This window comes from Cyprinus carpio, chromosome B21, assembly GCF_018340385.1.
Source record: "Cyprinus carpio isolate SPL01 chromosome B21, ASM1834038v1, whole genome shotgun sequence".
NCBI classification, from domain to species: domain Eukaryota; kingdom Metazoa; phylum Chordata; class Actinopteri; order Cypriniformes; family Cyprinidae; genus Cyprinus; species Cyprinus carpio.
Genome location: NC_056617.1, coordinates 10041931 through 10066125, shown reverse-complemented (window position 1 = coordinate 10066125; position 24195 = coordinate 10041931). Strand labels below are relative to the sequence as shown.

Here is a 24195-nt window from a genome sequence, read left to right as displayed (position 1 = left end):
TGATGGCAGATGGAGTATTCTGATGATGACTTTCATACGTTTTTATAAATCTTGACACTGTTATTTACTTGGCAGTCTATGAGACAGTCACAGGCCTCCCGATTTTCATCCAAAATATCTTAAATTGTGTTCCAAAGCTTTTACGAAGTTGGACCGACATGGGGGTAAGTGATTAATGACCAAATTTTCATTTTGGGGTGGAGTATCCCTTTAAGATTTAGCAAAGGTCAGCAGGTTTTGTGCCAAAATGGTCTGGAATTTAGCACTGTACATGATTGTCTTTATCTTGACTATTGCCCCCGTCTAAGCTGAAGAGAAGCAGCCCTATAGAATGATACTTACACAACCATGCTTCATTGTGAGTTAGAGCTGGATAATTCTTTAATAATGTTTTTTTTTGTTTCAAATGGGGATCATGATTCTCCACAATTCTGAATTAAGTAAAATAGCATATAATCACCTCATTCTGTTAAAAAAATGTTTAATTAATTTAAATGAATTATTTTTTAAAAAGTTTGAATAAATGATTCAATGACTCACTCATTCACTTCACTTGTTTTCATTACTGAATGATCAGCATTTTTGAATGAATGATTCAATGACATTTTTATCAGTTACTTATCAATGTAACATTGTAATCAACATTGTAATCAACAAATGTTATTTGAAACTAAAATTATTTTCAAAATATGATTTGCTCTTTGATCGTTATTAATAGGCATCAGTGTTAATATCCGAACTATAAACTTTTTTTCAGTACTTCTGTGATAATGATTGTAAGACATAAATAGTACTGTGGTTGAAAAGACTGGTTGTTTTAAGCGTTTTATAGCCTACCTAAGCATCTGTTCTCTCCGTCAGTGGCAGCTCGAACACAGATTTGAATATCCAATATGATTTTGTGAAAGGTTTAATATACACAGACGGATCGTTGTTATTTAGAAATAAGATCGCATGGGCGTTTTAATCGAAATTGCGGTCTTTTAACGATTAATTGAGCCGCTCTATTGTGAGTGCGGTGTTGTCTTGTTTTTGTCCCAAATGTACTTTGTAAAATCATGGACATAAGTTCAATTTGGTTTTGTTGGACCATTAAACATTTTGCCTCATGGTTGTGGCAAAAAATAAGGTAGGCTACGATGCTTGACATGAAGAATACAGAATATTGTTGTCATATGCAACATGTGATCAGTCGAGGTGACCTGTTTTTTGCAGTGTCCTGTTGTCTCCACTTGTTGATGGTTGCCTTCACAGTATTCCAGGGCACACCTAATTCTTGGAATTACTTTTGTACCCCTCTTCACAAAGAGATCCTGCACATTCTTTGTAAGCAGGCTGTGATTTCAGTAATAAGATGCAACCAAAACGATGCAAAGAACATCCTACAGAAACAGCTGTTTTTTATTCAGGGTTAATCGGCATCACTTATAATTACTAATACTAATAATTACTGGAGGATTATAATAATTTTTCAGTAAAAGTTTGAATGTGATTGGTTAATTTCAAACACAGTACATGCACTATTAGAAAAAGTTGTGTTCATTTATGTAACCAGGTAGATTTTTCCTTGTTCTTTAAAAGTTTCTATTAGTTGTTTTGTTAAATAATAAATTAGGAAAAGATATATAGGAAAAGATTTACCATTATTTTACTTGGATTATTTTTTTACATCTTAAAAAGCTGCATTTCTGGTCCAGCATTTAAAATTGTCTAGAAATGTGAGAAAAGTCAAAAATAGTCTTACAGCATGCCTATAACAAGGTAGCTCATAACTTTATAAGATGTTAAAAAAAAGACCAAGAATTTTATGGATATTGCAACGTATTTATTAAACATTCATAATCTTTATCTACCATTTAATTTTCTCTGATATTCTCGAAAAAAATGCTGCATGTTATTGGTGTAGGCTACCGGTCCCTCTGGCCCATTGCACAAGCAAACAACCACAATAAAACATGCATTTATTAAAATTTCTCTTTCAGAGACAAAGCAGCACAATTCAGCTCTCATTAAAATTTAATTCTTGCACTTGAGCTTTTATTTGTTTTTGTACTAATTAGCATAACATTGATTGCTAGCTGGTTAGCTGCAGGTGTGGGGTTTCACTGACATTGTCAGGCACTACTGAATGACTCTAAAGAGGCGACTGAGAGTCTCTTTACCTTTACATAAAACACTCAGGCAGAGTGGTACAGTATAAGAGAGCTCAGGTACAGTCCAGCAGCCCACGCTCAGCCAACTCACTCCTCGTCCTCCAGTGTTTTTACATGATGCCTCACTTACACAGGCCTCTAGCATAAAACATCTATGAAATCATGTTTTAATTCATGACAAACCATGCCTCCCAATCCGCAATTGATTGCTGCAGGCAGTACAAAATATAAACAGCATTCCGTCACCAAATTTTTCTCTCATGCCGTCAGCAAGCACCTCTGCTCGTTTCTCTGACGTGCGTTCTCTAGAGTCAGCACCGGGACGCCCTCCTGGCTGGAGGGAACCTTGCATGCTTTGCAGAGGATCAATATCAGAACCAGTATGAGCAGAGCTACCAAGATGTTACATGCTATGGCCACCACTGCGGCGGTGGACAGTCCCGTAGTGGAGATGGTGTCTTCACGGTCACATAGCTGCATCGCTGACACAGAGACAGCCTCCCTCCCTCAGACCAGCTGTCAGCCCCAGAAGACACCGCTCTGATCTGTGACCTGTGCAGCTCAGCGCTTCAAAGCCCTGCTTGTTGAAGTCACCATCACTCTGCTGTCATTATTTGTCACCCAGGGGTCCTCCTGATCGTCTGATCCTGTGTGAACACGTGCGTCTTACTTTTCACATCTCTTATATTCACAGATCAAGGACACACTGTGTTCTGGTGTTGGAGGAAGACTTTGAAACTGGTCTGATGATGGATCAAGAGAAAAGCCTGAGGATTTTTAAGAGCTCTTACTTTAAAAGACTGTACAACATTGCTGTCGTTCACTGGTGGACTAATTCTTCTTTCGTTGGCTCAACGACGTTCTCAGAGGTAGATGGAAATGGACAGCAGGGTGGCTTTCTTTTGGATGAGGTCTTGAATGCTGTCGCCACCATTCATCTTAGGCTTCCTTTCCTATGTGAAAGAGAGAACGGGGATATTTAAACAGGTATCACAGTACTGTATTTAATCAAATCTGCAGGATGAAATTGCATTGCGTGCCACACAATGATGTCGTCAGCTTTTTGATTTTGTTCCAGTTTTCTATTATAGGTGCAAGAAGCTCATTGGCATTATTCACAGAGGAGTCAGTGGCGTGAGAAAGGAACTGCCTTAAAATCTCATTCTTTTCCTGGTGTGCTCAATGAAGCCTTCACAAGCCTCTGCCTGGTTACTGTCTGTCTCTGAAACTCCTGTCTGAATGCACAATGGATCTGGCATCACTTTTAGAGACACACATATACATAAAGAAGACGATATGCTTATGATCCAGCCGGAAAAAAATAATAAAAAATTCTCAAGTCAGTCCTGGTAAAACAACAAATGAGATAAGAGAGGATGTGTTGAGCCAGTAAATGATTTCTCTTCTGTGTAGCTCATAGATTGTAGTGGGAAGTCCTAGCAGGCCCACTCCTCCACAGTTCAGCAGTGTAGAGAGGGGCTCAGAACTGTGCACTGAGCAGTGAGTGTCTCTGAAGAGGGGCTCCTCCTCCACAAGCATGCTTACACACATACAGTTACATGAATAATTCATTCCCTTCACTTTAAACTAAGCATTACATCAGAATAATATGATGGGCATGACAATTCCGTCATTGTTTACTAAGCCTAATGTCATTTTTAACACTTTTCTTTTATGAAATGGAGGAGCAGATGTTTTGCTAGGGGCTACGATTAGAGCAAACATCTAGATCTAGCTAAGATTAAAGCTCTTCTCCACAAGGCCCTTTACCAACTAAACCGAGTCAACCTTCCGTCCAGTCACACAAGGAAGGAGAATAACAGCGAGGTGCTGACAGCAGGGGTGAAGACTCGCCAATATCTGCTGTTTCTGTCATAAAATCTCAGAAGCTTCCAACAACGTGCATAGCTTTTTTTTTCCCCCGTTTTATCCCCATCCACAACAACGGAGCTTTACCTTGCCTCTAATCATCAGAGTTTAATTTTGAGACAACCATGAATCACCTGCCTGTCCTCCCAGCTGTAAAGGGAGGGCTGTGTGTGTTTACAATGCTACGAGGAGACTTCGCTGCCTCGCTGTAGGGAAATAATGGTGGGATGCCGGAGGTCTCATTTCCAGACAAGGACAAAGAGCAAGGGAAAGAGGGGGGGAGGGCATGCTAAAAAGCTGTCAGGGGCGACTGTAACATACAGTGTGTAATTACACAAGCCCCATAAAGAGTCTGTTACAAAAGTGCTTGTCAACCATACACAATGACTTTTACCCATAAACCCACCCCTCAACATGCCAGCCAGCATATTAAAACCGAGATGCTTCAGGAGAATAGCAGTACTATTCTGGGTGTCATTTGAGCGGAAGTGTGTACGTGTGTGTGCTGCCAGTGTGTTATCCTGAACTCATTTCATTGCAAGTGGTGGGTGGCTTCCACAATTACTGTGCAAACCTCCTGAGGGTCTCCTAGCTGAGGTGACTCTCATTTATTAATATACCTAAAACTGCTGAGAGCCTCTAAATATGAAAGGGCACTTTATTCCTAACCTTCTTTATCATAGGAGTTTGTTTGCTGAAATCAAGCAAATTAAGTGGGTTGTGACTTTACAATGCAAAACGTACTTATGCAAAAAGGGCAGCACTGTGTGGGGTGCTGGGAAATGAAATGGATAAAATGCATTGTCCTTACATAATTATTTTTTTATTAGTCTGATGACACACAGCAGACATTGAGACACACATCCAGGGCTCCAGACAAAAACAATGTTGTGCCATATAAATATCACTAGGTTTTAAAGGAACATTTTTGCCTTTTTTAGCAGATAGATAGATGACAAATCCGCTCATGGATGCAAGCAAAGATTTCCAGTCTTTTGCTACTAGCGACTAGATTGAGTTATTGTCACATTTATGACAATTAGGTGCATTCTTGTGTAGGTGCAGTCTAGAGCACTGAATGACATCCCAACTCAATTCAGCGTCAAGCTGCAGAACAGGAAATAGATGTCCCCTTCATTGTGGGGGAGCACAAATGCACACAGATTGCTACCCAGAACGGCAGCTCTCCAAAGCCAGATGGAAACTGCCATGGGCATGAGATATCAAACAGAGCTTCATAATAATGCCTTACATTGATTGCATGCAACACATTCAGTGTGCAACCTCTTCCTATGTAGCTATTTATTTGGACCCTGTTTTTACTGTGACATACAGCCCAACCACGGTGTATAATATAAAACGTCAGTATTTTTACACCTCACGAGGCGTGTTTCCCCTTGATTGTTATTATAGCTTGTAGTAAAGGTGAGGTGGGGGTTTTCTATTGTGAATCTTAGAGCTATTCTAATGATTTCCCCTGCACTGTTTAAATTGGAGGTCATGGTAAAGAGAACTCATTTCAGTCATCCTGACATTTTAACACTGCATGCATCTAATAAGTGCTTCGTTTAAATGAGCTTGTGTTTGGTTCATCATTAACAAAAAAACTCGATTTAACTGCTTAGGGCAAAAAAGAGTTCCAGATATTATCAATTTTGCTGAATTATGAGTAATGAATTCAGCATTAGAGAGCAACATGACTTACTGAACTCCTTTGCATCAGTGAAAATGAATGGAGTACTGCTTAATGCAGTTAGCAACAGACTACTCATCCACACATTCGATAACAAGTCAGGGAGATGCATAAGTCGCACGATGCACTTTAACAGCCGGTGCTAGACAGCCATACAAAGAAGGAAACATGATGAATTGATGAAAAACATGAACCAACTCATTAAATATACCAACAAACCACCTCACCAACAGCTGCAAATCTGGCAGCACCTGCGCCAACACCATTCCTATGTCTATTCCATCATAGCGTCCTGACTGCTGGGATTTAGCGCTGCCATCGAATCCAGCCATGAGGCAGAGCCAGAGTGGCACAGAGTCATTCAGATCTCAATGCATGACTGGGTAGCCATCCATCTGAGATGATTTTCAATGAGTCAGTCACCCTGCGCTGGGCCTGCTCCCTGATTTCTTCTCTCATAGCACACAACATCTGAACAGACGTGGAATTGGCAGGCAGTGGCCACATTCAAGTACTTTGAGCTTATGAGAAGTTCACAGACGTTAGTAACCTCAACCATCTGAGCAGGAAAGCTCTGTCCAGGGGTATACAGTGACACACACACACATGTATATGCTACAAAAAAAAAATCGCTCCCTATACACTGAAGCTTTTATGAGAGCTGTTTTGTGCATATTGCGAAATGTAAATACAAGCAAACAAAGAGCACTCCTCTCATGACAAATCATAAAAATTAAGCTGCATAAAGTAGCACATCTTTTAATTACTTACACTAACTAACCATTAGCCATGAAGCTCTCACGCCACACATCATGTTCTCACACAGTGAAAAATACTGCACATCTCGGAACAAAGAGGAAGCTGACAACACGCCATCATACTTACTTACATCATACAGGTACTTTTGGTTTGAAAAAGTCTCAGCTTACAAATTTTGTCATTTTTAAAAAAAGAAAATGTGGTTTTGTGGCTCTTGAATGTGTCTTGACAGATCGCTGTAGCAGCTCAGTACAAGCGGCAGCAGCACATGAACAGATCATCTCTTACACTTTACTAGTTACAGCATGAAATAAACATGAATGAACATCAGAAGGTCTTGTTTTAACTGCGGAATGTTGTCAATACACACCTTTTTTTCGAGTTCAAGTCCACTGTCTACTCTAGCTGTCTAGTTTGTTTGTCGGACAAAAATGGCAAATTCGGCATCATGATTGGTCAGATCTCCTGTCAATCAAACTTCCTGTGAAGGGTCAATTCAATGTTAATTATTTGTGAAATTTATTAGCAATTTACAGACGTTATTTCAGTGTAGATGACTACTAAGCTGTCAGTATATATATACAAATAAAAAGAAGTTATACTTTTCTCATTTTCCAAACTGTATTCAACATGAATGTCACGTTTACATAATGAATGAACTGCAATACTGGTTGCTGTCAGAAATGGTGACATACTTTTTATACTTGTGCTACAATTGTGTGGCTTGTGCTACAAATCTTTGAACCTCTGTAGCACCAGAGCAACGAGCAGAAAGTTTAGTACAGCCCTGCTGTCACCATCATCAGGGAAACTACTGCAATCAGTAATGGAGCCCTGACATTTAGAAAGAGGGAGTAACAGAAAGACAGACGTAAAACAAATGGCAAACAAAGTGAGGAGAGGGCAAAGCGTGGCATTAAATGAAGCGATATGGGCTGCATCAAAATGCCACACAGAGCCGGCGAGAGCGCAGCACTGATGAAGGGGTGGCTGAGGTGATGAAAGGGGGTGATGACATAGACACAGGGTAAATTAAAAAAAAAAAAAAAAAACCTTTTGTGGCCCATTCACATATTTGTCGGACCGATATTACTACAACCATCAGAATACAATGTTCACACAGATAGAGATTTGGTCGCGAGGCAGGTCAGTGGAAGTTTTTTTTTTTAAGTGCAAGGTCTAGAAACGTGTTTTAGAAGCTGGATTTCTTTGAACTTGAGCAGCGTGTTTTAGAATGATGTAGGCTATTATGCACTATTATTATAACTATCAATTACTGGTTGTAATGGGGAAGTTTCATATACACCCAATTTTTTACATTTTATCAACGAATTGAAACAATACTGTAATATGGTATATAAATGTAAAACAAAAAAAGCTCTCAGGACTTCTAAAATTATCGGTAAATTTGAAATAGACAAGTAAACTGTACCGTCTTCACTGTACTGTACTGTATTTTAGTTGTTATATTTATTTATTTTATGTTTTCTTTCTTCCTCTGGCTATTTTTTTTCTTGTAATCTTGTGTACTAATGGCATTTATATGCAAGTTGTATTTCTCTTGATGTTAAATATGTTTATATGCAATAAAAAATAAAAAAAAGAGCGCAGCATTCAAGACGGAAATACAATGGAAAAGCTACAGCAGTGGAATGAAAAATGTGTTCTGAGTGAATAAACCTATTAAAAGCTACTTAGCAATTACAGTAAATACAATAGAAAAATACAATTAAAAAATCTGACATCCAGGAAATAAAAATGTGAGCAGTTTTAGGCAGCAGTTTTACCACAAATATAGATATAAATATATAAGTGATACCACCACGACCACCAGAAATACTTAATTGTGTCTGCTTTACAATGAAACACAAGCTCATTGCGACCGATTTCCTGCATAATACATTCATTGCGACCCATTTAACAGATGCGTCATTTTAAGTTACGACAACTTGAAAAGCAACAAACAATAATTATACAGCGAAATAATTACCAAACTACGATCATCTAGCCCTCTATTAAACATGAAAAAAAAAAAATATTTCATCATAGCTTACGGAGCCCCGAACATGGCATGCAGGAAAAAATAGTAGGCTAAATTGTGTGCAAGATTTACTATTTCTTTCCCTCGATTTATAAATCGTGAGCACAATTTACTAATTCGTTCCCTCGATTTGCTAAATCGTGCACAGTATTTATAAATCGAGTGAACGAATTAGTAAACTGTGCGCACGATTTAGCAAATCGAGGGAACGAAATAGTAATCGTGTGCACGTTTTAGTACATTGAAAATCGTGCACACAGTTTTTTTTTCTTCTTGCATGTCATGTGCGGGGCTCCGTAATAGCAGTAGTGCTGTTTTCTTAGTTGCACCGCTTGCGCGGGAATTTGTGTCAGAGTAACAATTAAAATGCGACTTTGTGAAACAGACTGTCCTGAATTGTTGCTAGTAGCATCATATTAATGCTAGAAAACATATGCATTTGGCAACTGTATTTTTTTTAAACTAATATATTTCATAATTAAAATCTATTTTCATACTCATATTGGGTGAGGGGGCGGGATAGTCCGAGTCCCCCTCACGCCCCCCCGTGTTTAGTGGAGGTGGATAGTTCACTCACTCAGGAATATCAAATCTGTCATCATTTACTCACACTCAAGTTTTACCAAACCTTTCCACACTATGACTAAAGCTAATTTATATAATACGACTAAGAGTAAAAATACCTGCGACTTTTATCCGTGGAACACAATAGGAGATATAGGTGACTCTCAGTGTATGGACAAAACAATTAAAATGTATTTAAAACATAAGGATGAATAGTCTAAGTAGACAGCATTTTGAGTCATTCACTGTGATAAGCAAACATGCTGTCTGAGACGAATTCATTCAAGACGGGTTCTTGCTTTTAAAATCATCTGTCTAGACACACCTACATAGTGTGCACAGCGTCTCTAGACTCGTTTTTGAAAGTTGAACTAGCCTACTTTAAACGCTACGCTTATGGCGCGAGAGGCGACAATGGTGAGACACGTGTGCATATAGAAAATACTAATAAAAAAGAACGCAGACAGAACGTGTCCTCTGTGAATGTCCTTTAAGTATGCTACGCAGCTCGCTAGGTTTTGAAGCACAGCCACTGATTGATTTATTTGTTTAAGCTTTTTTAAAAAACAACGTCTTATAATACTTATTATTATTATAAAAAAAATTTTAACAAACCAACCACCAAAAAAAGATCGCGCGAAAAATACCCCGCCTACATTTACATCGATAGCAAAGCTTTTAAAAGCGGTACTTATCTTTGGAGACACATGATCAGAAAATAATACACAAAAACATATTAATCCAAAAAGCAGGTTAAAATAGAAACCCGAAACATCCGAGATTCCCTCTGTTCATATTAAAACTCCGTTCATCATGGCACAAATAAGCACTTTAAAGACTTACCCGACGAACACAAGCGCGATGCTGACACGGTTTCAGATGGGTACAGCACTCCACGGCACCTGTCTGGATGTGATGATCCATGAGTGTGAGACAGACGGCGGCGGCGGCAGCAGCATGAGATGAGCTCCACCGCGTCAATCCCTAAAACATGGGACGCACGAGGATGTGCGGCGAAAACGATTGGGAGACTGAGCACAGTGATAAAAATAGATCGATATTAGTTATTTAAAGCTTTAACAAAACTCTACACTAAAGTGTAAAGAGACATCATGTCATCGAACAGTGCCTAAATGTAGTGCTCCTTTGGAGATGGGTCAAATATTCCACAACACACCTTGTACAAAATATGGACCGAAAAGAAGTTCTCTCTCACACACACGTTTATATCAATCTAGATGCAATAAATGTACATTTTCCATAAATAAGAGAAAAATATTTGCCAATATAGCCTGTCACATAGTATACTGTATATTGTGTTGACTACAGGGCAAATTATGGATCAGATCACAAAATGTACACTCAACAAACAAGTCGTTCTAGCTATATTGTAGCAACTCCTCTCTTGCAGTTATGCATGTCTTAGCAGTGTGAGTGTAGCATGGAGGATATAATAGAGAAGCTGTCTGCGGTTTAAATAATTATGTAAAGGTTTCTGTATAAACTGTGGACCAGTTTGTCACAACTACCCATTGAGGCTGCGGTTAAATTGCAAGTTTAAAAAAATAATAAAATAAAATAAAAAATAAGCCATGCATATTTGATGTCAGCATTAACAACACAGTACGGTGGCAACATGGTACAGTGCTGTTAACAGATACCATGGTACTAAATACTACAGGATATACCACAGTATACAACAGAACATGTCCCAAACACAATATTTCCACAAACATGTTAGTATAAAGGTAAGGTTTTGTTAGTCAACAGCTTTAATTCACAGAACCCTGTATCTCCATTGACATGGAGTCTATTAAGTATAGTGAAATAAATATATATATATATATATATATATATATATATATATATATATATATATATATATATATATATATATATATATATATATATATATAATAAATGGGCTCATATATGCATATGAAAAATTAGTTGACATTTAATTAATTAGTTCATATGTAAAATTAGTTCTTGGCGCTTTTTTTCTTTCATAATTTTTAAACCTCAGCCTAGAAAGATGGATAAGTCTTTAATCATTTCAACATAAAATTCTCCATGGACATTTTAATAAAGACACATCAGTGTCAAGGAAATCTCATGTCTGCAAACCAGCTGATAAATCATCTGATAAATCTAAACCTAGCTGAGGCAATTAGAAAAAAAGCAAGCTAGTTGGGCGTGACACAAGCTATTCTCAAGGAGATCTCTTTTAATTGGACGTGCCAATGCTAATGATCATACTCATATAGGACTAATCACAGGAAGACTGGCTCTTTGTTTTGGCTGCATTTGCTGTAGATCTTTTTATTCTTATAAAACTGACAAAGAAATGCCATGCTTCTTCCTCCCTGTGCTGTCAACAGGTGCTGAATTAGTCGTTGAACAGATTTATTATGGTGGAATTGATGGTGATGGGCAGAACTGATGTGAGATCACGCACAGATGGTCACAGGTCCTTAAACCCAAGCCATAATATGTAACCGAGTGTAGGACTGTTTCACAGGCTAAGTCAAAAATATTCATCTCAAAATCAAGTAAGGCGCTTTTGGTCATAAAAAAGCAAGTAACTTGCTCCTCCTGGTGGCGATTCTAAACACATCCATCGGAGAAGTACTGTCGGGGTATCATGATAACAGGACACCTCAAATAGGCAAAAAAAGAAATATTTATTTCATGATAGACCTCAGTTTCCAAATAACTGACCAATCAAAAAATGTACACAATTTCTTTTCTTTTTTTTTTTTTTTTTACATCTTTTTTTAAGGATTCACGGACAGCAGTTGTAATATCTATGACCACATGCAATGGGTTTTTTTGTCCACTACACAAACAGGTACTAAGCCCCAATGCCAGCTCTACCCTGACCTGAGCTTCACTGTTCCATCACTGCAGACAGCTGTACTCAAGCCTGGAGCGCAGCTAAAACACGTCCGATGCTTTATTACAGTCTAGCACTCTCCAACCTCGATTTACGGCTTCAATTTCTGATGGCCGGCAACAGCAAAAGGTTTTTCTCCAAGGACTGTATGAGGGACACATCCATGCACTTAAGGAGTTTACAGGTAATGTTCAACTTTGAGGGACCGCTGCTCATAGTGTCAAGGATTTTACTTTTTTCTTGTTCCAATCCAGAGGTAAAATAGGGACATTTATTTATTTTTTTTAAATAATATGAAAATTTGATGTCCAGATCTGCAGTGTGGTGTCCTGTGTTAAAAGGTCTCTGGACATATAAAGTGCACTTGATGGCTGAGGTTCTTTAGCAGTGGGTTTCCTCGTCCACAACAGCATAAAATAAAATTCTGCCCAAACTCAGGGATTTCAATATGTAGCACCAAGTTGTATCCACCAGTAATGTGGCAGGCTGCAGACAAGAAACGTGGAATGGCAAAATGTATGTGCTTGTAGAAGACAACAAAAAAATCTCACAAAAACCTCTGGGTATTCATAAAAATCAGTGTACAGAACAGCATTCAGCATTCCCTTTTAAGTCCAAATTTGGACCACTGAGAACGTAGAAATCACAGAAATAGCGTTCACTGAACCTCCTCCTGACACTCCATTGCACTTTTGCGTAATGCTGCTTGTATCCTTCATTGTCCAAGCAATTCCAGCCATGACCGAATGCTTTTGGTTAGCTGCCTCTTCATTCCAGTGAGATGAGCAGATCTGGTCGTCTGCTCATTCCAGTTCAAGAAAGGTTCAGTCTCTTTTGTGGTCTTCTGGTTGAGCAGCGTCCAGCTGAACGGGCGGATAGGGCCGTGAGAGTGCACCGCTACAGAACAGGGTGTTAACGTTGCAGCTATACAACGAGACTCTGTTGGGAGTGTAGAACATGTACGAAAAGGCACCGTATTTCTGGACAGGGCAGATGTACGAGTGTGTATGTGCAAGATGAGTCTGAATCCATCTCTTTACCTCCACCACTAAAGGCATTACCATTTACTAAGGCAAATTCTCTGTAAAGAAATGCAAAGTGCATCTTTTCTGCTCTCATATATTTTTTGCGCTGCTGCTGTTGAACAAATGTTCAACATTGCATTTTAATCATAGATATCTCTCTTTAATAAATTATGTTTATATATAATTTTATACAACCCCACTCCCCCATTATACCCCAACGCACCTTACAGGTATTTCTCTACAAACTTAAAGCCATGCTTGTCCTTTGGCCACTTCAAGGCAAAGTTCTGCTCTGTTCACAGTTTCCTCCTCCCAGCGCTGAGAACGAACAGACTCAGAGCAGTTTTCTTCACAGAGATCACACAGACATTCCAAGAAAGGGAAAAAAGCATATTCGTACATGACGAAAGGAGACAGAAGTACAAATATTCATTGTAAAATATGTTTCCAGCGAAAAAGACTTCCATGAGATGTTGCCATGGAAATCAGAGTCCTCTCAGAGGGCTGCAGATTTTATTGGATGATCTTTGACCCCGGAGTTTCACTGCACACTCTCCTCATCGACGTATGTAGAGGGAAACCATCCAATCTGAATGAAAAACATGGAAATAATGGCAATTTATATTACTTATATTGTAATATTTGAAGCTTAATTTCAAATCATTTGCTTGCTTTATTACCCTGCCGTTGGCCTCTCCTTTCCACCAGCCTTGGTCTCCACCAATCTTGCTGTAGATCTTGACGATGTCCCCCTCTCGCAGGGACAGCTCTCTCATGTCTCGAGCAGCAAAGTTGTATCGCGCCACAGCTGTGCTGACTACCCTGGGTGTGAAAACTGTACAAGGCCAGCAACATCCCAAGATTAGCGCATGCAAAATGATGAAGAGCAGCAGATTTATTAAAACTTTATGACATTGTGAGTGAGATGTGAATGAATGAAAGCCTGTGACTAATGCTAGTCTTTATGAATGTCTGGAGCACTAATGAGATGGTGACGAAAACAAACAGGAAGACATGTTGAAGGAAAGATGAAGAGATGAATGTGAAGAGGGATTGGGGAAGGCGTCAAGGATAATGCAAGAACACAAACAAGCAAGAAGCGCAGTACCTGACCAGAAGGGAGCAGAGCTTTGAGAGGAGAAGTTGAGGCCCTGAGGACTGAGGAAGGAGAAGTTGTAGGAAGCACAGGTGGCTGCTGAGACAGTATGTGGGTGCGGGGAGAGAGAGAGGCAGACATACAGAAAGTGAGAAAGAGCACAAACAAAAGAGGAAGGGCACAACAGAATTACAGGGTATAAAAAAATTCAAGGACATAGTTTCAGAGTCAGCAAGGTGTTTGTATGTGTGTGTGTGTGTGTGTGTGTGTGTGTGTGTGTGAGTAGAGAGAGTAGCTGTGTTCTGTGAAAAAGTAACTAGAATTCTGACATTCACAGTCAACACTAATTTTTTCAACAGGAAAAAATGGACTAAACTACATACTACCTTTCAGAAGGTTGGGGTTAGTAAGTTTATTTTCTAAAGAGATTAATACATTTATTTAGCAAGGACATTAAATTAAAAAGGCTTGTATATTTCAAATAAATTTTGTTTTTTGGTACTTTTAATTAATCAAAAAAAAAAAAAAAAAAATCTAGAAAATTGTATCACTGGTTCCACAAAAATATTAAACAGCACAACTGTTTTCAACATTTATGATAAGAAGACGTTTTCATGAGTAGCAGATCAGCATATTAGAATGATTTCTGAAGGATCATGTGACACTGAAGATTGGAATAATGGCTGCTGAAAATTCAGCTTTGCATCAGAAATAAATAACATTTTAAAAGAAATAAAAAAGAATATCATTATTTTAAATTGTAATAATATTTCACAATTTAAAAGTAAATTTGATTAAACAAATGCAGCCTTGATGAACAAAAGAGACTTCAAAAAAATGTAAAAAATCTTGCCGTTCCCAAACTTTTGAATGTTAGTGTATGTGTATCATTTACTTTCATTGTATGAAAAAGAACACAGTGAACATTCAGTGTCCTTTTCTGTTCAATGGAAAAAGTAAGTCACATGGGTTTGAAACAACATCAGCACACAAAATTTGGGTGAATGTTTCCTATAAGCAGCTCTCATGTTGCATATGGAGATCTTCAAGGCATATTCTCAGCCCCTCACTAACAGACATTGTTTTTTCGCACTTGCATAAAAATATCAGTGAACACCAGTTAAGCTTGACTGGAAAACGAACAAAGGCACATCATTTATAATACATCTAATGAAGCATCTGTTTATTTGAACCTATTCAGCTGGCCGAGCAAAACTTGGCCGCGGGAGCCAGATGCCTCAGTCAGGACCCAGCCTCAGCCAGAGTGGGCGGCTCCTTGACAACCAAGCCTAAGATGACTGACATTTGAAATACCAGGAGGCGGGGCATAGAGAATGTGAGGGCGGGACCAGCTGGCAGGGTTTGTTTGTTCAGACTTCCAGAGCGTGGCCAAAGATTGTGAAAGGCTGCTGGCTAGACTGGTGGGGGCTCAATAAAAAAAAAATGTGTGCCAGAAAAAGCAAGAAAGCAGAAGAGTGAAAATAAAAAAGGGAGAGGGAAAGGGAGCAGAAGAAAGAGAGAGTGTAAAAGCTGCTTTACCTGGTGAACGGGTATTGGTGCGAGAACTTGAGCGTTCCCTGGATTTGTAAGGGTACCGTAATGTCGTGTCCAACAGCTTAAAGCTCTCTTTCAGTGAATGACTCTGATAATACTCCACAAGCTCCTGTAACAAAGAAACATATCTAAAGTTACTTACAGCACTTTGATGTTCCAGATGTTTTCATCTTCATCAACATATTGTGAAACTGCTTTTCTAGAAGAAATACCAGAGTTTGCAAGGAAATAAGTTATAGTTTTAGGTAGGTTTAGATTAGGCTGTGGTTCTGTATAAGTGAAACACAACATCAGAGCTAAATTAGCATTACACAGCTGTGCAGCATATGGCTATAGACAGACCAAAAAAAAAAAAACATTCCAAGAAGTTCAATCACAATTTAGTATTTACACATTCAAATGACATTATCACTCTTTTTAGATTTTGATCTATACACAAATTCATTACTGTTCAAAAGTTTGGTCAGTATGGTTTTTAAAATATTTTTTACAGTGTTATGCTCATCAAGGCTGCATTTATTAAAATAAAGGTAAAAAAAATATTGTGTAATAGCATTAATATTTAAAATAACTGATTCTATTTCAATGTTTTTTAAAATGTAATTTATTCCTATGATTGCAAAGCTAAATTTCCAGCAGCCAGTCTCACTTGATCCTTCAGAAATCCTTTTAATATGCAGATATTACTGTTATTAACATTAAAAACTGTTGTGCTGCTTAATATTTTTGTGGAAATAATGATAAAGTATTTTTTTTCCAGGTTTCTTTGATGAATTGAAAGTTCAAAAGAACAGCATTTATTTGAAACAGAAAGCTTTTCTAACATTACAAACTAATTTTAGATCTAATTAATGTGTACTTACTGAATAAATGTTTTTTACAAAAAACATCTTACAGACCCTTAAGCTTTTGAATGGTAGTGTGTATATGTATAGACACTTAAAGAAAATATGTACAATGTCAACCTTGCAAATAAATCAGTACTTTAGATGCTTCAGTTGAATTGTGTAAAGTGAGTTAATTGTGCAGTCTTCACCCTGCGAGCATAATAAAATCTCATTATGCTTTTAACTTTAAAATATTTCTCTTACCAGGAGGCTATCAAACTTCTTTGCCTCTGTGATGTGAATCCAGTTGTCTTTCTCAATAACTTTAATATGCTTCACTTCATCGTTAAATCTGTTAAAAGATGCATAGCAATGGTGATTGACAAAATACTAAAAGAAGACAGACAGAATGTTCTATTCTTGACATGAATGCATGCCTTCCCTGTAACACTCACTTGATGCTGATTGCGAACCTCTCGGCCTCCGCCGTCCGCTCTCGGATCAGATAGGTGCCGCTGCTGTGAGACTTAAGCAGGTTGTCGGCCTGCTGTCGCTCCATGTTTCCTGCAAACCTGAAGCCCACAGGGAAAACACACCTCATTCATGAGACCGTTCAATACCCTGTACATCATTATAGAACTCTCACAGAGGTCGTTACCTCATTAAAAGACAATAAAGGCTCAACATGCCTCAGTTAGATTAAAGCTAATCAATCATCATCATTGATTCTACTTATGACACATGTAATTCCATGCAAATTTCACTAGGTAAAATGACAGTAGTATAGTTAATTGTATTATTAACATATGAGACTGTGAACAGTGTATTATAAACAACCAAAATCTTATAGTATCTTGGTAATGTAAAGGGTAAGAATGGAAAATCCAATGTGTTCTATAACAGGATGAAATACCAGGGATAAACGTTGTAATCTGTCTCTCTGGAGGACTGACGGCTAGAAAATGACTGGAAAGGCTGTAGAGAAGAAAACCATCAAAAAATTATTTGAGACAACAAGGGCTGGTTAATATCTAAAAGTGAAGAACACAGCCTAATATTTTAGTATGCATATATTTAGGAGAAAGAAAATAAATATTAGGAATATTTTAAGAAAAATGTACGTTAAAATGGTTTGAATTTACATTTATGAACCTGTACCTTTGGGTCTAGACATGGTTTCACACTGGAACTGGGGAAGAAGCCAGTCTTTTGGGTTTGGATGAGCTTGCCCTGAGACAGAAATGCAAAGATTGAAAGGTAAAGATCAATGAAGTAAGAAAAGTAAGCCCCCAAAACCAAGACATCTGGTTATACTACACAAACTGCATTAAGTATGGCCAGAGTTCAAAGGTAAGCTGTTAATGGCATGTGAAAAAAAAAAAAAAAAAAAAAACCTGAAGAAATTAACTGGTCATAAATATCTGTTACCCTTTACGGAACTGTATTTCTGATTCGGTTGTATTTTTAATATAACTTGTGATTGTGATACATCAGAGAGTGACTGCTGTTTATGTATTGCACTTTTAACCATTTAAAACCATGCTATCATTTCTAAAACGGGCCAACTGACCAATTACTCCATTTCATTTACTCACCACAGCTGTTTTTATCATATAACACATGGAAAGGGTAAAATTTGCACCACCAAACAGGTTATCTATGTAAACATTGTAAATATTCATTTTATATTATCATACCTCCCACCATGATGTGTCTGGATCTCCCTTCAGGAGCTCAATGACTTCACCTGTCTGAAAGCAGAGAGGCATCTTTCCTGGTGGGGCAGGGGTACCATGGTAATTTCTTATGGCCACCATCTTTGGACCTTAAGAACACATTAGGGAAAAAAGCTTATAACTGCCCAAAGAATAAAGTACATGGATGCTTATAATTCATATTCTTTGAACACACCCACACTCTGCGTTTTCTGCATGCATTTACTATACACTAGATGGCAGCAGATAGCTGATGTATAATTTCTTTAACGCATGTGCTCTGAATGTGGTCCATTTTCAGTTTAACAGCCTGAAGCTGTGTGCAGTATCTAAATTTTTCATATTGACATAACCACATTAGGATCACAGAAGATGGAGACAAAAATCACATTTTACTCATATTTTTACCTGATTGTGGAAGCCCTGGCTCCTGTCAAAGACAGAGGGGAATTTATGATTGAATGCACATCAAAGTGTAACGTAGTTTTTATATAAGCAGATCAGGCATCATTTAAGACATCCCTAAAGTGTTTTACAAAGTTGACAACAAACTTTAAGATTAAATCAAGAAGTAAAGTTTGATTCAAGTCAATGAGAGAGGATTATTAATTTATCTGAGAGATGGAAGTTTATTGGTACAGGGCACTAAAAACTCACCGAATCATGAGGACCTGAAATAATAATGAAAGAGAGAGAGCATGGTCAGTGCTCTGACCTCTTTAATTAGGGAAGATGTAATGTACATGTGGTTCTTTGAGAAGCAGCTTTCTATTTAAAGACTCACTTATTTTGCAGATGGTAATAACCTCCAGACACTCCTTATGGACGCCAGTCCCACATTGTGAACAGTAGTATCCCTGGTAGAAAATACCCCTACAGAAAGAATGATAGAAGGAGAGTAAGAGACACATGCTGATGATAAATTCTCTGGGTCTTAAGGCAGCTACTGTAGGGCAATGACTAATGAAAAATGTCAATATAATATGACAATATGTCTTCATTTCCTGAGGTCCTACTGAAGTTCAAATTCATCCAAACAACTAGATTTCATTATGGTTTTGAATGATGCTTGCCCATCCATAACTCAGCACTATTTTGCTAGGGTGTTGTACAGTAAGCAGTTGCCAAAGCATTGCTAAGCAGTTGCCAAGGTGTTTTTGGGTTATTGCTAGCTAGTCCATATCAAAAAGCCCTCCTCAAAGTCTCTGTTTTTTGCTGCACGTCTATATTCAGACATGGAGCAAAGAACTTTTTTTTTTTTATTTTTTTGGTAGTCTGAACAGCAACAAAATACTGATTGCCGATGTTTACATGTGACATTCTCTATGTAGTGTATAGTGAAGGAGTCAGAGATTTTGAACACATGGAAAATTTCCTGTTTTACATCCACTTGGTCAATGCTGACTCCAAGCTGTTTTCTAAAGAAGACTGTTGGCTTTGTGCTTACACTTAACATCATTATAAAAGATACATTAGATATTGATAACACTGCCTGATTTTATCACTTGATAGTACAGACAGTCAGTCCTAAAGATGGTACTGTATTTGAAAACCAATTGTAATCTGCACAGCATCTAAAGACTATTATGTCCTGACTTAAATGCAAGCATATAATTTTTTTTGCCATAGGTGGATCCAAAATCATGCATTTAATTGCTTACAATTCAACAAGACACACAATTTCAGGCATCAATAATGTACACAGCACTAAAGGTGTGCCCATTATTTAGAGGCTTTTTCAGATCCTAGGCATCAGCTACTGTAACAGTGATGCTTGGCTTTGGAAGCCAACCTTTCATGCATTAATACAACCACAACAATCACCCCATGTGACTCCGTATGTCAGCATAACTAAGCGGCAACATTCAACATCCAAACTAATCCCAGGCCAGTTTGCACACAGATTGAAATGCAGAGCTGTTATAATTAGCAGCCTTTGTGCACACTGACCTGTGCTGCAGAGTGGCAAATTTAGGTCAGTGCACTACGAGTTCACAGTCAATACAGCCAATCAGTGAAGCAGTTCATGTAATAGAGGTCAGACCAGTAGCCTAGTAACATGGGTTGAAGCCCGTCTCAGTCTATTGCGCTGCCTCTGTAATTTCGGAGAGAAGTAGTGTTTGTGAGCCCTCACCTCAGCAGCATTTTACAGGCTCTGCAGTTGGTGTTCTTTTCAAACGTGTGCATTTGGAAGTTGTGCTGGTTGGCAGTGGCTCTTTCGGGTTTGATGTTTGACCTGTGTGGATTAATAATCAAATCAATGTTATATGGCAATCAAAAAATCTAAATACTGTGTAATTCTGACAGTGATGCAGTTCTAACATACATGGCCATCTCAAACTGCTCCATCCACTTGCGCTTGGTGTCTTCTGTCTTGCAGAAAAACTGGAAGCCCTGTTTCCCCTGCAAATGGATCAGGTAGAAGCCATAGGACCACTATGGGAGGAGAGAAGATGGTTGATTGAGGAAGTGGAGGTGGACAGAAATAGACAATTTTCTATTGAAACAGGACGTGGATGGGTCATGTCCCCACTTTTTGAAAACAGCCAAAAGGTTTAAGCTATGTCATGCTGCCAACAACAATTTACTAACTGCTAGTCTACAGCATTAATCAGAGGATCACTCTCATTTCTAGAAAGCATTTGTTTGGATCAAAAAACTTTTGACCCCAAACTTTTCCGTGGTATTGTCTATTTGCTAAATGTGAATTTAATTTTGTCAATGCTACACTAACATAGACCCTGGAAGCTAACTGATGTGGACTAGAAGTCTCAAAAATCTATTTTGACTTTAGAGGGATAGGTCACCCAAAAATGAAAATACTCTTTTCATTTATTCACCCTCAAGTTCAAGTTTCTTTCTTCTGCTGAACACAAAAGAAGGTATTTTGAAGAATGCAGCCATTGACTTCCATAGTAGGGAAAAAATTCTATGGAAGTCAATGGCTTCTGGAAACATTCTTTCCAAATATCTTCTTTTGTGTTCAACAGAAGAAAGAAATTCATACAGTTTTAGATTAGCGTGAGGGTGAGTAAATGATGACAATTGTCATTTTTGGGTGAACTAACCCTTTAACATGCCCTGTCAAGTAAAAAACATCTTCAAATGTGAAAAATGCACCTCAGTGGATTCTACAGAACATCTTTTGGAAAATCTTAAATCGTCAATTTGTAAACATGATGATTCCATTCTGGCAGTGTAAAGCTGCTGTGGAACTCTTGAGATGACAGAAAACAGATCAGTGAAAGGCACAATCACAGCACCTCAATGCTTAGAGAACATGAGCATTCAGCTTACCATTTTTCCACTCGACTGGTGGGCATGCAAAGAGATTGAAGGCGGAGAGAGAAAAGGAGAGAAAGAGAGAGAGACACCTAGTTACACATGCATTCTTATACACATGCAAAAATTCCTGATTGTTAGATTCATGGAGAATGCATTGGCATTCACATACACATGCTAGAGCACAGAAGAGAGCAGTGCATCACCTCTGATTGGTTGAAATTATGAGCATCATGCTTTAACACTCAAGGACAAAAGTATAATGAACGCAATCCATCTGTGCTATTCACCAAGCAAACGATCAGATTGTCCCATTTGTCTTTGCACCGTTGACATGCAATACATAAAGATCATGACTGAATCAATTTGAGAGAAGCAATATAATCAGGTATATTTATTCTGAAACAGGACCAATGGCTGGCGGATCAAAGACCTCTCACCTTTTTCATATCACGGTTATTCATAGGGTCATCAGACATCTTGTAGAAGTGAAGTTCGATGATCTCTTTTAACTCGTAGTTATAGCCTTTTCTCTTGCAAACAATAACAACTTTATCAAACAGGAAGATGTATCTAGGTATAGAAAACAGAAAAAAAGATAACACAATCTGTTTATGCTGCATATGAAAACATATAATAAATGTGCAGTCGTACCTGTCTTGTTTGGTTCGGTTAACTATAGAGCACACTTTAAGCTCTCCATCTATCTTCGGCCTGCCGTATTCCTCTAACTTCACCTGCTGTGAATGACACAATCACACACACACAAACAGTTAATACATTTATACTGGCATAAAGGCTTGAGGAATTTTATACTTGACTTTGTGACATACATTTAAGTGTCACTTGTCCCTGTATGCAATATGGAATTACAGGATTATAAGTGAAATTTAAATGCGTCAAGTGGAATTGCAATAGTATGGATAGTTATAGGGAATTCATTTATTGTCTTTATTGTGCATCCCAAGAAAAATTCTGCAAGCAAAACCAATGATTATTTTCCTCAAAGCCTGGTTTTTCACTAAAAAACTGTCTTGGTTTAAAAGCTTTTTTTCAAGCACATTAAAGGCTTTGGTTTATAATTTTTTTGTCTTGCATGTCAGTGTTGTTTTCTGATCATTTGTTTGTGTGAAAAAAAAATCAAAAGAGTCCTTTATTGCAAAATATCTCCATACAGCGCCATACTGTGTATTTTGTTATTGTAATAACATTTCAGTAATATTTATTTAACATAAATAAGTTTATGTATCAACTGTTGCTTTAAAATGGGAGAAAACAGCATACTGTATAAACAGAAGATGACATTATGCAATTTCCTTTGATCCTACTGTCAAATAAAAGGTACATACATACAACTGTATATAGGCTATATGCTGCTATATTAGGAGCTATTAAATGCAAAGTCCACAGTGAATGTCTTTTGTCTGTAAGTGGCATGCCTCATTGGCTCATTGATGTTTAGCTGCGGGCGTCATCTGCACCACAGACTCTCACATAAATAAACCAGAGCTGATACACTAACTCCTACATTAGCTACCGGGAGAGGATACACTGATTTCATTCCCTTTTAAACACAATCCTAAATCCATCCTGCCAGTGCTCGTGGCCTGGAGGCTTTCAGGATTTATTTTACCAAGCAGAAATGACAGACGCGGGGCAGGTGGAGGCTTGTAAAAAACTAAATGTTTGGGGATAAAGAGGAATTGGCCAGAATGCTGAAATGTGCACATTCACAGACATCATACAGTAAGTCTTTCAACAGACACAGTAGAGGGGACCAACTATATTTTTGCAATCCTCATAGAAGCTTTTTGTGAAGCCACCATGAATTAGTGTTGAGTCAAGGCCAAAATGCTTTAATACTGATTCCATGTTCTCTGCATTGAAAATTACATGGGTAGCTCAACAGAAACAGGTAGGCCACTGAATACTAATGATATCTTTGAACATCATTTCATGTACAGGCAAATATCTTTCTAACAAACAGGGACATCATAATTATTAATGGCCTTTATAGTATGACCTCTTTCTGCATTTGTGTATTGCACACCTTCATGAACACTTACTAGATTTTCTATTGAGCTCTGAAATTCACTTATTTTCTTCAGGGTTTCATTGTCTCTCTTCACCTCATTGATGTACATTGCCAGGTCCTTCAAAGACAAACAGACAGACAGACAGACAAAGGCAACAATAAAAATCCAAGCCACTCATCCCCCAAAATAAAAAGTCCCAGAGATCATTGCACATTAAACATTATGCTAGGCATAATTATAATACAACCCAACTATTGACAACAAACCCTCTATTAGGCTATTATGTTTACATGATGTTCATAAAAGAGTTCAAACCTGCATGGCTTCTAGTGCCTCTTTAAGCTGCTGTCTCTCTGGGCGGTCCATAGAGTGACTTACTAACTCCTGTGGACAGACAACATAATGATAAGTCATGCATACTTAGCCTGACACAAAACTTGTGCCTGTTTATGGTGGTATTTCCCTCTAAAAGACATTATTTTAATGGGTAAAGAAATTATATATATTTATACCATGTGAAATGCTTGATTGAATGCATTTAATTATAATTGTAATAAAAGCATACAATTAAATGTTGGACATTAAATGTTGATGTCCCTAAAAGAAGGAGGTCTAGTTAGATTTAGCAAACTTTTTAAGAACAAGCACATGCCATCTCAAGAACAACTCACACACAGGCTACACA

At 38.0% G+C, this 24195-nt stretch overlaps 1 protein-coding gene and 1 long non-coding RNA gene across 9 annotated transcripts in view; both read right to left on the bottom strand.

The window, feature by feature from the left end:
• Positions 1-2639: 2639 nt before the first annotated feature.
• On the bottom strand, positions 2640-10776 carry LOC122141285. Its single transcript, XR_006157664.1, has 3 exons — positions 10257-10776; positions 9923-10110; positions 2640-3106 (listed from the first exon to the last, which is right to left on the bottom strand). It is a non-coding gene; the product is annotated as an uncharacterized LOC122141285 (long non-coding RNA).
• A 968-nt stretch (positions 10777-11744) lies between these two features.
• Positions 11745-24195, bottom strand: part of LOC109088616 (vav 2 guanine nucleotide exchange factor) — a 192218-nt gene continuing 179767 nt past the window's right edge. For 2 of the 8 annotated variants that reach the window (XM_042748519.1, XM_042748521.1), the window contains 19 exons: positions 23826-23894; positions 23541-23627; positions 22129-22214; positions 21915-22047; positions 21490-21504; positions 20519-20628; positions 20327-20428; positions 18977-19065; positions 18850-18863; positions 18601-18622; positions 18175-18302; positions 17636-17707; positions 17391-17452; positions 16933-17049; positions 16742-16829; positions 15636-15759; positions 14109-14195; positions 13681-13835; positions 11745-13589 (listed from right to left, as the gene is read on the bottom strand). In XM_042748519.1, coding sequence (XP_042604453.1) covers positions 13542-13589; positions 13681-13835; positions 14109-14195; positions 15636-15759; positions 16742-16829; positions 16933-17049; positions 17391-17452; positions 17636-17707; positions 18175-18302; positions 18601-18622; positions 18850-18863; positions 18977-19065; positions 20327-20428; positions 20519-20628; positions 21490-21504; positions 21915-22047; positions 22129-22214; positions 23541-23627; positions 23826-23894 — 1608 coding nt within the window. In that variant the 3' untranslated portion in view covers positions 11745-13541. The remainder of the gene's footprint in view (positions 13590-13680; positions 13836-14108; positions 14196-15635; positions 15760-16741; positions 16830-16932; positions 17050-17390; positions 17453-17635; positions 17708-18174; positions 18303-18600; positions 18623-18849; positions 18864-18976; positions 19066-20326; positions 20429-20518; positions 20629-21489; positions 21505-21914; positions 22048-22128; positions 22215-23540; positions 23628-23825; positions 23895-24195) is intronic. The other 6 variants (XM_042748522.1, XM_042748523.1, XM_042748520.1 and 3 more) reach the window with 5 other exon arrangements.